This window comes from Prunus persica, chromosome G5 (genome assembly GCF_000346465.2).
Source record: "Prunus persica cultivar Lovell chromosome G5, Prunus_persica_NCBIv2, whole genome shotgun sequence".
Classification (NCBI taxonomy): domain Eukaryota; kingdom Viridiplantae; phylum Streptophyta; class Magnoliopsida; order Rosales; family Rosaceae; genus Prunus; species Prunus persica.
The window spans coordinates 1,901,059-1,913,788 of record NC_034013.1 but is presented as its reverse complement, the minus strand read 5'-3'; the positions used below and the strand labels follow the sequence as shown (position 1 = coordinate 1,913,788).

At 39.2% G+C, this 12,730-nt stretch overlaps 1 protein-coding gene across 1 annotated transcript; it reads right to left on the bottom strand.

Annotated features, from left to right (window-relative positions):
• Positions 10,579-12,730, bottom strand: LOC18776292 (methanol O-anthraniloyltransferase). The gene is made up of 2 exons (XM_020563447.1): positions 12,163-12,730; positions 10,579-11,629 (listed from the first exon to the last, which is right to left on the bottom strand). The coding sequence occupies exons 1-2, from the start codon at positions 12,604-12,606 to the stop codon at positions 10,691-10,693; spliced, it is 1,383 nt and encodes a 460-aa protein (XP_020419036.1). The 5' UTR covers positions 12,607-12,730; the 3' UTR covers positions 10,579-10,690.

The following is a 12,730-nucleotide window of genomic DNA, read 5'->3' as shown; positions in this document are numbered from 1 at the left end:
GCTGAAGTTCAAAATTTAAGAGTATTGAATGTCCATACCATGAAAATATGTTATTTTGGCTTGAAGTTGAAAATCTAAAAGTGTTGAGAACTTGAAGTTCCAACAATTAAGCAGACAATCCTTGAGGGTTGATAGTAAATTATGGCAAACCACATGTTTCTTTGGCATAAAAAAAATGATGAATTTAATAAAACTCGATTCTGTTACAATCGACACCTCAATGAAGAAATATATTTTGTGAATTCCGGTTGTTAAGAATATATCGTGAAATGAATAATATCAGGATAAACCTCAAAGAATGAATTGAGGCTCTCCACATATTTTGTTATATTATATGATCTAGGCCGGAAGCCCATGGATCCAAATATATGAGAAATCCCGATCTTGGGCATATAATATTTAATGCTCTTCACTACTATATTGCAATATTATAATGGCTTTTCCTCAATTTATATTTCATGCCCATTTGAATGGCAATTAAATTATGAGGTTGTGTTTAACCTAGACTAGAAGTTTCGGGCACACATGCATTGAAATATATAATTTGAGAGATTTGATGTGGTTATTTGAACCCATAAGGCACGAGGTTCAAAATCGTCATTTTGAAAAGGCATGCAAACCACAGGTGCAAGTTTAAGAATTTGCCCAATTATTATAACAGGCAAAGAGCATACAACAGATAGATTCTTTTCACCTACAAGGAAGGAGCAGGCTCTGTAAAATCTATAAAATTCCATTATGATCTGGAAGTCTCTGGAGAAAGAGAACAGCCCCTCTTGAGCTTAGCCATGAGCCTTTCTTGGTTTTCCAGAATCTTTTCATTGGAAATCTGCAGCATGTCAAGCCTTGTCTGCGTATCAATGGAGTATGAACTCACCAGTTTCAACAAAGCCTTATTTTCCTTTTTAAGGTTTTCAACCTCCTGTTGAGAATCATGAAACATTCTCCGAAGGGATGAATTTTCAGTACTCAGCTCCTGAATCTCATTTGATATGGCACGCAAACAATGAGTCATGTTAGAAACAGAAGCAGCACTTTGAATGCTAAAAGCTATTAAATCATCAATAGCCTCTTCGTCAGACCTTCCTATTAATAGTATTTCATCCATATGAGTAAGGAAATTCCTAGCTACAATGATAACAATTGTATCATTCATCATCATGGAATCATTAACCGTAAGATGACGATTTTGGGATACAAAGGATGGACGCCAGACTTTGGCATCACGAGTTGTTTTGGAAAAAACATTTAAATCGAAACGTTTTGGGTGAGAAGAAAAGGAAGCCATTTTAAAAGGTTTCGAAGAAAGTTCTAGAAAAGCTGAATTTTCAGAGGAAGGAAGTTGAGTTGAAACACAGTTATTCCAATCAAGCCCTACAAAAGCAATATCTATAGGCGAAAATGTGGCAAAGGTTCCATGATCCTAGTATATTCTCGGATCCCAATATTTCCCTTTTTCTTTTTTAGATTTCAAAACTTCACGCTGCCTTCATCAATGGTCGTTGGCACTTTAAGGGTGGACTCTCTAATTTGTGTATAAATATGTTACTAACAATTTTTTTTTTAATTTTTTTTGCATAAAACATCCAGTTTTTCTCCATATCTAGTGATGCAATATCTACTTGTTTTCCCTATCAGGGAGCTTTCGATGTGCTTGAGAAGCGAAACTATCTATGATCATCCATTTAGGAAGCAAGACTATCCCTAATTACATCTCGGCAACATCAGGGAACTATAAGGACGACCACCTCTCCTGAAGTTCTCCTAGGCTAGGAGAAATGAGAGTTCGTTGTATGCTACCTCACCCGTTTCCTTCCCTGATTGCTTACCTACCTTGTCATCAATATCACAATTCTTTGCATGCTTCATAGTTGTCGCCCTACGTCTCCCTTAAGACGCTGCTTATGAGCGACGACCTATTTGGCTTGAGTCTCCCTTAGAATGCTTTATAATTGTTGCCATGTGTCTCCCTTAGGATACTACTTATGGGCCATAACCTGTTTGGCCTACATTTCATTTAAGGACGCTTCATAGTTGTCACCCTACGTTTCCCTTAGGATGCTGCTTATGGGTGACGATCTGTTTCGCCTACGTCCCCCTTAGATGCTTTATAGTTGTCGCCCTACATCTCGCTTAAGAAGCTCCTTATAGGCGACGACTTGTTTGGCCTTTGTATCCCTTAGGATGCTTCATGGTTGTCGCCCTGCATCTCCCTTGGGACACTGCTTATGGCGACGTCCTGGTTGGCCTGTGTCTCCCTTAGGATGCTTCATGGGTGTTGTCATGTGTCTCTCTTAGGATGCTGCTTATGAACGACGGCTTGGTTGGCTTGTATCTCCTTTAGGACGCTTCATGCATGTTTACCCACCATATACGTAAAAAGTGCCTTCAGAGGGTTATCTTTACCCACCCTTACTTAAAGGGTGCCTTCCTATATTAAGGGTTATTTTTGCCTACCCTTACTTGAAGGGCCTTCTTGTGCCTAGGGTTTATTTTTCTCGAATACTTCATTGAATGAAAAATTGAATTTCTTTGAGCTGAAGTGGAGTGGACTCAGTCATCTGTTAGGAACTAAGCTGTTCTCCTTTGTGGTAGTAGGACATGGACTGTTTTCGTTCTTTATTGAGCAGGTCAAGGTTGGTCTTCAGTTGCTCGAAATTCTGATTATTGATGCCCTTCTCGATGCTCATGGATAGAACAATGATATGAGGAGGAATGATTGCTTTAGTTCCATAGGCTAAGAAAAATGAGATTTCGCCGATTGATCTCCTTTTGGTAGTGCGATAAGCTCATAGGACTTCGGGAAGCTTGTCTACCCATTTTCCCTCGGCGCCTTTCATTCTTTGTGAAAAGAATTCGGTGATCTACATGGGACCCACTAAATCGATGGCCATTGGCTGTTCTACGGATGATACACTTCGGTAGGTAACACTACTACAAAAAGGCTAATAGGCATCGAGGAAAAACTTATGCCTTTTAAAAAACCATCGGTTTCTTCAACCAAAATGATGCCTTAATGAGCTTCAGTTGTTGGATTTCGTCCAAATTATATTGAATTCCGATGTCTTTGACGACAACAACAATGGTTCTTTGTACACCACAAATGCCTTTTCAAAAGAACAACTTCACCTACGTTTTATTTTCTGATGTCTATAATAAATTTAGCATAAGTGTTTTCTTAAACATTGTAGTGTACTTATGTTATAAGCATCGATTTTTTTAAAGTTTCGATGCCTTTAAGGAGAAGCACTTCACTTCTCCTATATTATCTGTTGTCTGTAAGATATTTAGCTTTGAATATTTTCACCCGTTGTAGTGTTTGATTGTTTTGGTATCGTGTTCTCCATATTTACGATGTTGTATAACAAGAGCCACTTCACTTAGGCCTCATCATTTGGCCCGCAGGCTCATGGGTCGATGGGGGCCTGGCCGGTCTTGCCCGTTATGGGCTTTGAGATGGCCCGGCCTGCCTTGGGCCGGGCTAGGCTTGGGCTTGGGTGTCTGAAGTCCGGCCCGGCCCGATTAAGCCCAAGAAAGCCCGGCCCGGCCTGCCCACAAAAGTCTGGCCCGTTAGGCCCGCATACATATATAATTATGTATAAATAAGAGTTTAGGTTTAGGATTATATCACTTAAATCACATATATAATTTGTTTCATTTCATTGACTTTTCTTTACTCATTCCTAGTTTATAATTGGATGATTAGCACATTAATTTGTGTCAATTATTAATTCAACAATTATATATATATATATATAAGATGAACAACATATCACATCACCAAATATAATCATATCACGAAACATAATCGTACCACCAAATATAATCATGCTGTTCTTAAACACATCACCAAATATTTACATATTTATTCATACCATCCTTTAAAAAAAAAATATTTTTTTGATACTTATTATTTTTTAAAATTATTTCTTAAAACATATTACGATCTAATTATGTAATAACCTCAAAAATAATACTTGGTTTTATTATTTTTGTGAAAAATCTTATTAAGTTGTGTGACTTTATTGGGTGTTTTATGAATTTGGTTTGATGTGAAAATATTAGAATTAAGTGAGTTTAATCTCAAATTTGGACTAAAATGCCCTTATGATTAAGTTTATGATTTTTTTTAATGAAGTTGGCCGGTTTAGGCCCGGCCTGTTGGGCTTAGCCCGGCCCGGCCCGATGGGCTTTCTCAAGTCCGATTCATGGGTCGGGTTTGAGCTTTGAATTTTCTAAAAAAACCCGGCCCAGCCCATTGACGAGCCCTAACTTCACTAATGATATATTTCTCAATGTCTTAAGAGGACTTCAAGCATGAAGAATTCCACATTGAGTTTCTTATAGAGATCAGAAGAAACCAGAACATATAGAGTAGGATTCTTTAGTATATTCTCAAGCTGCTGTCCATGAGCAGTAGCAATAAGCATGACCCCTCTCTGAGCAATCGAGCGACAAGCAAGAGCTTCAGCTGCTGTACAAATGGTTTATATCATAAGTTGAGCTTATAATGACGGTTCGTAATTTCTGGGTTCATGTCATCCACATTTTGTTAAGAAATATGTGGACCTTAGATAAGATAAGATGAACACTTGAAAGCTTACATACATACAACAGATACACACAAGTAAGATATCTTTAGAAAACAAGGACCACATACGCATGTTAAATCCTTTTGTATGAATATTGGACAATCCTTGCAATTAAAACAAGGACCACATATAGCTAGCTATTTAAGATGTTGCAGGCACCAGTATTATCGCTTAGACGTGACTAATTTAGTGAAAGCTACAACTATAAATTCAATGTGTACTGGTCCATGAACTGCTTGACAGAAAATGAAGACAATTGATGATCGTCGTAAATACTGATTATAACCCTTACACATTTTAGATGGAGAAAGAAATAGTTTGCACAATTCTGTTCATACAAGGGCCACGTATATGTCTCGTGTAGTTAGATGTGGGTTAACATCACTGACGTCCATTTCATGTGGCACGAATGTCTTATGTTGACGTGAGTCTCCTAATTAATCAAGGAGATTTACTTCCTTGATTAATTAAGGGATTTACTTTCCTATTTTTTATATAAGTGATAAATCATTGTACAATTAGGAGATACTTTCCTAATTCTTTACTATATCTAATTCCTTGTAAAACCTTCATATGTAAACTCCTACATATACCTCCTTAAGGAGAAGAATAAAAAACAACCAAAAGTATTCAAACCATATTCATATTTTAGCATGGTATCAGAGCAATCGATTCTCGGTTGTCTCCAAATTCTCATATCAAATTTCTCCAAACTCATATTTCTCTTTACCAAATTCATATCTCCATCCACATCCCTCATATCTTCAAATTCCAAAACACATATTTTTTTACCCTTAAAATTCTTCCGCTACCATGGATGTCATCTCCTCTTCCAACACCACCGACACCACTCCACCATCCTCCCAAATTGTTACTATCCATAGTGACAACGCTCCTTTCCAAAATAGCGTCACCCAGACTGAAACCAATTATGCCTTATGGTCTCAAGTCATGGAGATGCGTATTACCACTGGTGCTTCACAGACTCAAGTCACAAGCTCTCGTCCGGAACGCAACTACACTCACTGTGGTGGAAGATGTGACGCTCCTTTCTTGATGTATCCCAAGAAGATATTGCTTATTTCTTGATTCTGACGACCCCTTCTCTTCAAGGGGAGAAGGAGAGTGAAGAGAAGTTGTTTTGTCTCTAAACCCTTATCTCAAATTTCTCAAATTTCTTCAAATTTCTCATATTCAAATCCAAAACCCTAAATCAAATTCCGCTTCTTCTTTTTTCCCCAAATCCAAATCCCTCAAATCTAAAGTCCTCAAATCCTCTTATCCAAATCCCTAAACATATACCATCAAATCTTATACACATACCTCTTAAATCCAATTCTTACATCAAATTTCTCACATCACCTTCCTCACCTTCTCATATCACATGTTACTTCCAAGAACCCATACGATTCTCCATCTTATTGCAAACTCTCACAGAAGCATGCGGTCAACCCAGACTCCTTCTTCTATCACCACCACCAAATGTTCTACTCTTCATACGTCCTCCAAGATCAAAGATTGCATATGCTGTGAGTGTGGAAGAGTATTTCATGACTCACTTACCAAGTTGGGCATTCGTGACATATATGCACCAACTTGAGGAGGAGTGTTGACGTGAGTCTCATAATTAATCAAGGAGATTTACTTCCTTAATTAATTAAGGGATTTACTTTCCCATTTTTTATATAAGTGATAAATCATTATACAATTAGGAGATACTTTCCTAATTCTTTACTATATCTAATTCCTTGTAAAACATTCATATGTAAACTCCTATATATACCTCCTTATGGAGAAGAATAAAGAACAACCCAAAGTATTCAAACCATATTCATAATTTAGCATCTTATTCCATCGCTCTCATGCGCAAGGTAAATGCTTAAAACTGTTGTACAAATCTAAAGGTGAGGAGCGTGCCACTGCTAGCAATGAACAAGTCAACAAGTCAACTTTCTTTAGTGTGTGAGCGTGCCACTGCTAGCAATGAAAATCCTAACAGACTTCTTTAAAATAGAAAACTTGCACCCCAAGTTACTGATTTCTAAACAAGCGATGGTGAATTTGGGTGAGGAATATCTCCTAAGTAAGTTCTTTTCTTGCCTCAGACTGGTGAGAATTTCATAATTTTTCACAGTACAAAACTGGTAGTTCTGGCCAGAATAAATGATAAGGAAGTGAACTGTTTTAGGCAGAACTGCCTTTTACAACGCTCAAAAAGGAAAACCAACTCTAAAAAAGACAAAAAGAGGGCTAGATTTCCATTTCTGCCTGGATAGATGTGTGGGGGTCTTTTTCTTCCAGCAGCTGTAAATGGGTTGGGCTGCCAGAAAAGGGAAATTACTGAAATTACCCCCTGTGCTTGAGTTCGAAAATTAAGCCCCAAAAGCACTTCGAAAGGGCAGCAAAACCTTAGGAAGTGTTCTGGTTACCTTCACCAATGAAAATGATGGCTGCTTACAGGTGATTTATGCTTGCTTACAGATAAAGTTTTAGCTTAGCATGAGGAAATTGTGGCATGGGAGCAGGGTCAGCATGAGTTGAGCACCAAAGAGGAAAATAAGGCTTCTTAAGGAGAAATGGGAGTGTTTAAACTGAGGGAAACCAGATTTGCATGGTGATCTTGGCTGGAAGGAGGTAAAAGATGAACATCGCTTCTTCCGGCAGTTCAACAGATTCTGAAAATAATCTGTCAAGCAAAGCAGAATGAAGAAGAAAGGGCGAATAAGGTTACTGGGTTTTGCTAGTAAGAGAGGAAGCTTGCTCTCTCAGCCTGGGTTGGTTTTTGCTGGGTGGAGGGGACCTCCTTTTATAGCTGCGGGAAACTATCCTTTCCCAAGAAACCCTAATGGTTTCTTCCCAATCTTGGCAAGTCTTTCCATCCTTTTTCCTCTCTTCTCTTGACTTTCCTATCTGGGTGAGATTTCCCCTTATCTATTTGCACAAAATCAGGAGTTTTGGAGCTCAAGACCCCTTTTCCCGCGGCTGTTTCAGTAGGAAGCTCCACTCTTGGCTACTTTTCTTCTTCTTTCCCTTCTCCTTCCTGGGCCAGCACCGATAAGGGAAAACGACTGGGTGTATATGCTGGTTTGAAAGGGTACTCCTCTTCCTGACAACTTACATGCTAATATCCCTTGGTCTCTCTAGTGTTTTGTTTTGGGACTTGATCCATTCCCATGTGCTGGCACTTTCCAGCAGCTCTGTTCAGTGAACGTGCAGACCTCTTCTACGTGGCTTCTACTTTTCTAGCAAAGGGCTGAGGCTTTTGTGGCTTGTTGTGGAATTTTGTATGGGCTAAGGTACTTCATTAAATAAGTGGGCTATTTAAACATTGGGCTTTTGGTTGGGCTATCCTTTGACTGGGCTAATTTTGGTTGGGTTATTTTGATTGAGTTATTTTCCCCTCTTTGCTCACCCATATATTTGGGCCTAAGAAATGGGCTTGGGTCCCGAGGCTCCCAAGCAACCCGGAACCTCCATTTCTCGTCCCATCAATGGGCCTCATGACGACCTATTACCATCCATACCACAACCCACTCAAGCAAGCCCCGGGCATTTTGAGTGGCTTGGGCCCACTTAGGCTTGTAGTGTGTTTGGGTGTGAAACAACGATTTCATGCTTGGCATGGCATGTCGCTTGGCGTGCTTTAATTTTTTATTATCCTTGATGTTTAATTTTGGCATGGGCTCGTAGAGCTAGCATGGTGAATTAGCATGGCGCATGAATTTCAATTCGCATGTGGCAAGTTTTCGAGTACCTCCTTTTTATGCATTTTCTTAATAAAATGGCGTTTCGGGCTGGTAATTTATTTGGGCCCAATCATGAATTTTTTGGGTCTCAACAAGATGTTTCTGATCAGGGCTAGACTGGATATACCTGTGCTGGACTGAACTATCAACACTTTTAACTGTCAAGTTTCAGCTGTAAATCGATGCCAACGTTCGAGTTTGGCAAAGCTTTAATCTATTTCAAGCCCTAGAAGTCTTTTTGAACAGGCAGAATTGGAACCTCTTCAGTCTAGAAGGGGCAGAAATGGCTGGACTTAATGATTACTGAGCTGGAATTACACTGTGGTACCTGTTCTGCTTGATCAGGGCTCTCCATAAATTTGTTGAGGTTTTCATATCTGTAAAACCCGAACTCTACTTAATTTGGTTTATGTTGAACCAAATTTGTAACGAGAGAAATCTCGTTTTGAATTACTTATTTTTCTAAGTCTGAACTGAAGTTAAGGATTCTGATTTGTAGCTGACTTCTTTCTTATGACTCCATGAGATTTTGGTTGCTTCAGTGTTTTGAAGGCTTTTGACATCAAGTGATCATTTTGAGTTTTTATTTTTGATTGATTTTTTTGGCTGCCCCTTGCTCTGTTCACCTTCTCTCACTTTTATAGGAAATGCTGGAGTTGGATTTTTTTTAATTTTAAAATGGGCGGCAGATTTTTCTGAAAAACAAGCTCTCTCTTTTTTAATTTCAAAAAAGAAAAGGGAACTTATCTATTTTGGCAAGTAGACCATCAACAGTTAGTTCTAAGGCAGTCATTTCCCTGTTTTTCTTGAAAGAAAACCTAATCCTTCTTTAATTCTAGCTGCTTTTCGTAAGAGTTCAACTACCATGATGGTTAGTTTTGATTTTCCATATGAACAACTCCCTACTTCCTACTTATCTCTGTTTTGGTGCAAAGCTTCTCTGTATAAAAATTCTGACCTTCTCTTGGCTGAGTAAAAGTAGAAAAGTCTTTCTGTAAAACCTGCCTTCATTAATTTCCTATCAACCTCTCTATAATAGTTGAAAATTTTGACTTTTTCAACACCAAGTGGTCACGGGGGTTTGTTTAGAAAAGATCTTCTGATTTTGTCAATCTTCTGGGGTAGAGATTTAGATGGTGTAAAAAGGCTAGGCTAGTGACTTTTTAGTGGATAAAACAGCCCCAAATGTTTTTGTCTCATGGCCCTTTTCTTAAAAAAAAAAATAAAAAAAATGGGATGGTGTGCTGGAAATTGGCCCAAATCTTTTAAAGTAGACTCTGGTGGTTGCCCACAATTTGACATGGGTTTGGGCTCATGATTCCAATTTGAACAAAAAGCCCAAATTGCTTGGATCCAGAGCTTTGTCTTCCTGGGCCTCCAGCGCTGGTCTAAGCATGTAGATTGTTGACCCAAACAATGAGGTGATCATGTACCACTCGAACGAAAAATTATAGAATGGTCCGTATCACCACGTCATCTGGTGTGGTGATACTCCAACTCAAATTTTGCCATGTATCTTATTTTTATTAAAAATATTTAAAAAAACTCTTTACCAGCTGGATTTAAAAGTTTTTTATTTTTACATTTTCAACTTTAAAATAAATAAATAAAATAAAAAACTTGAAGGAAAACAAATAGCAGCCCCAACCCTTCCTCGCCGACAAGTCCCCCAACCCCACGGCCTGTCACGGTTGTGGCTCAGCTTCCTTTTCTTCCCCATCTTTCATATCTCTTTACCTTACAATTTCTCAACACAACCTTGAACATTAAAAGGAGGCTTGAGAATCATCATCTAGTAGACCTAATAATTGCCATGGTTGATCTTGTCTCTCTCTCAATGTAGGGTTCAATAAAATAGATTGAGGATCTAAAAGGAGGTGGGTTTATGGTATTGAAGAATAAACTCATGAATCCTCTGGCAATATAGGCTTCATACGAAGGCCAATAAGCCAATAAGTCTTTAGGAATTTGGCAGTGATAGATTTCCATGGCAATAAGTTGGGGGAAGGGCCTTCGTCGTTTAGCCTGCTGGTTGCCAGTGGTAGTGACGCGGCTGACCTGCTCGGGCCAGCCCTGCGGCCACGGCCAGCGGTGGAGAAAGTTTGATCTCGCTACTTCACTCCAAAAATGGTCATCCAACTACAACACCAATAGTTTTTGTTGGAATAAAGCTCATAGAAAAAGTCAAGCATACATATGCGCGAAAATAACAATAACCTGATGACATGAGATAGCACATAAAAGAGAAGCGGCTATGCATATACACACACATAAGCCTTTGCATCTAATGTTTATGGTACATTCCGAAATCCATTGACATCACACTAGAAATGTAAAATTTGAGAAAATTTGTTACATCCTTGACACGATCTTAGCTGATTTTGTGTCATATATATCTTCCATAGTCTGCACAGTCTCCACAGTCATCCTCTCGAGCTCCTGCTGAAATCTCTCCATGTCCGATAATGGCAAGCATATTGGTACCAATACCCCCTCCTCATTGTTGCATTTGTGTTGAACATAGAAGCTAATCAAATCCAAGGCCTTCGCAGGTCCACCAAATACCGGCTTGCCCCAACCAAAACTGACCTCTCCAAAACCAGCACGCGATGTATCGGAAACTATGAAGTTTCCTGTCAACGGATATTTTGGTAGTCGTCCTCTTATTTCCATAAGATCTGCAACTGATCTCATGTACTCTTCATTCACTGTAGCTTTTGCCTTCATTACCAACTCCAAAGCATATCCCAATGGATTTGTACATACAGCTTTAGCCTCTGAAACTGCAGCAGGAAATGCAACCGCATTGCCATAATATCCCAAGGGAAGACGTACATTGTGGCGCTTACCGCGTGCACTGACTAAGCATGAAAGGCGAACAACTTGTTTTGGATTCATTCTAAGTGCAAGTGTGCGGCATTTCCACAAACAAGCTGTTATCAAATCAAATGTAGTGCAGGTTGATAACTGCGGTGGAATATGATTCCGAATGGCCTTTATCTCCTTGGACCCAAAATAGAAAGATCGTTGGACCATGTTTGGCTTGTTAGTGCTTGGAAATGAGCCTTGAGCATCAATCCCTTCTTCATATTCATGATGCACACACGTAATTCGTGGCTGATCTCGAGCACCCAAGAGCTCTCGCTCCCACACTGGTGTAGTAGATGGCGCTTGTGCACCTTGTGCCATCTCCCCAACGGCGTTCAAGAACTGGAGAAGCCCAGCTGCGTCAAACATTGTGTGATTTAAGCGCAATGCAAGTATAAAACCTCCACATGAAAGACGGGTTACCTGTATATTGTAGAAGCTTGAATTAATCACTAGGCTTTTTCCTTCATATTCTCAGTGTAATTTTTTATATCAAGATATTTTGCGCATAATAGATTCAGCAAGGGTCTTGTATATGAGTACAGCTAGGGACACCAAATTTATACATCATCAGATTTTAATTAAAATTGAGACATGTGCTAATCATTAATTTATTTATTTAGACAAAAAAATTTAAAAACTAATTTATGAGTTAACTGAAAAGCCACCACTTCAGAACACTTGTGTGTTTACTTACAACCACAAATCCTCCCTCCATTGTGCCTGCCGCCTACTGGTTTTATTTGGGACCACACACACTTTTGATACACAGTTCACTTGGTACAAATTAACAGTAATGGACCTTCACCTAGCTACTTCAAATCCATAAAGAGGCAAACATTCCATGGAAGTAAATTCCAGCAATCAGAAACTTTCATTGTATAGAAGGGCCAAGATCCACCAAGAAATTCAAAAACAGATATTAATTAACATGCAGTTAACTAACAAATACTCACCTGAATCAGCAACAGAGGGCAACCAAGAATCCCATCAGAGCCTGGAACATTATAAAGAAACTCCTCTAAGAATGGAGAAGGGGGTGCAATGGTGTCCCCAAGTTGCGCAAGCGTGACGTCAGCATTAGCCTCTATGAACAAGACACCTTCTCCATTGCACTCCACCATAAGCTTCCTGTTTGGTCCTTCCCTGAGCCTGCCAGCCAAAGGGTAGTAATACACGAGTGCCCGACTCAATGCTTCCCTGATCACCTCAACGGCATCGTTTCCTTTCATTGAAGGATTGTTCTTGTATGACATTATGACTGGAACCTGAAACCTAAGGCTTTCCTGGTCATCAATATTAGAGAGTAGCTTTGTTTCATGAGGTGTTGGCTTCGCCGGTGTTATAAGTTCTGGCTTCAAACGGTTCACCTGAAATAGGAGGGCGGATGGGGAAATCATTGCACAAGTGAGTGGGCTCGAAAACCTAGTACTATAAAAGAAAATTTTGAAAACTTTAAAATAAAAACAGAAGTGTTTGAGCTTTCGTGGCTTGACATCAATTGATAGACGGTATATATTTATA

What these genes read in the sequence shown, in the direction of transcription:
- LOC18776292 (XM_020563447.1), bottom strand. Translation starts at nt 12,606, where the DNA reads ATGATTTCCCCATCCGCCCTCCTATTTCAGGTGAACCGTTTGAAGCCA. An exon ending in GCCCTCTGTTGCTGATTCAG is followed by an intron (nt 11,630 to 12,162) that starts GTGAGTATTTGT and finishes TACAATATACAG; the next exon opens with GTAACCCGTCTTTCATGTGG.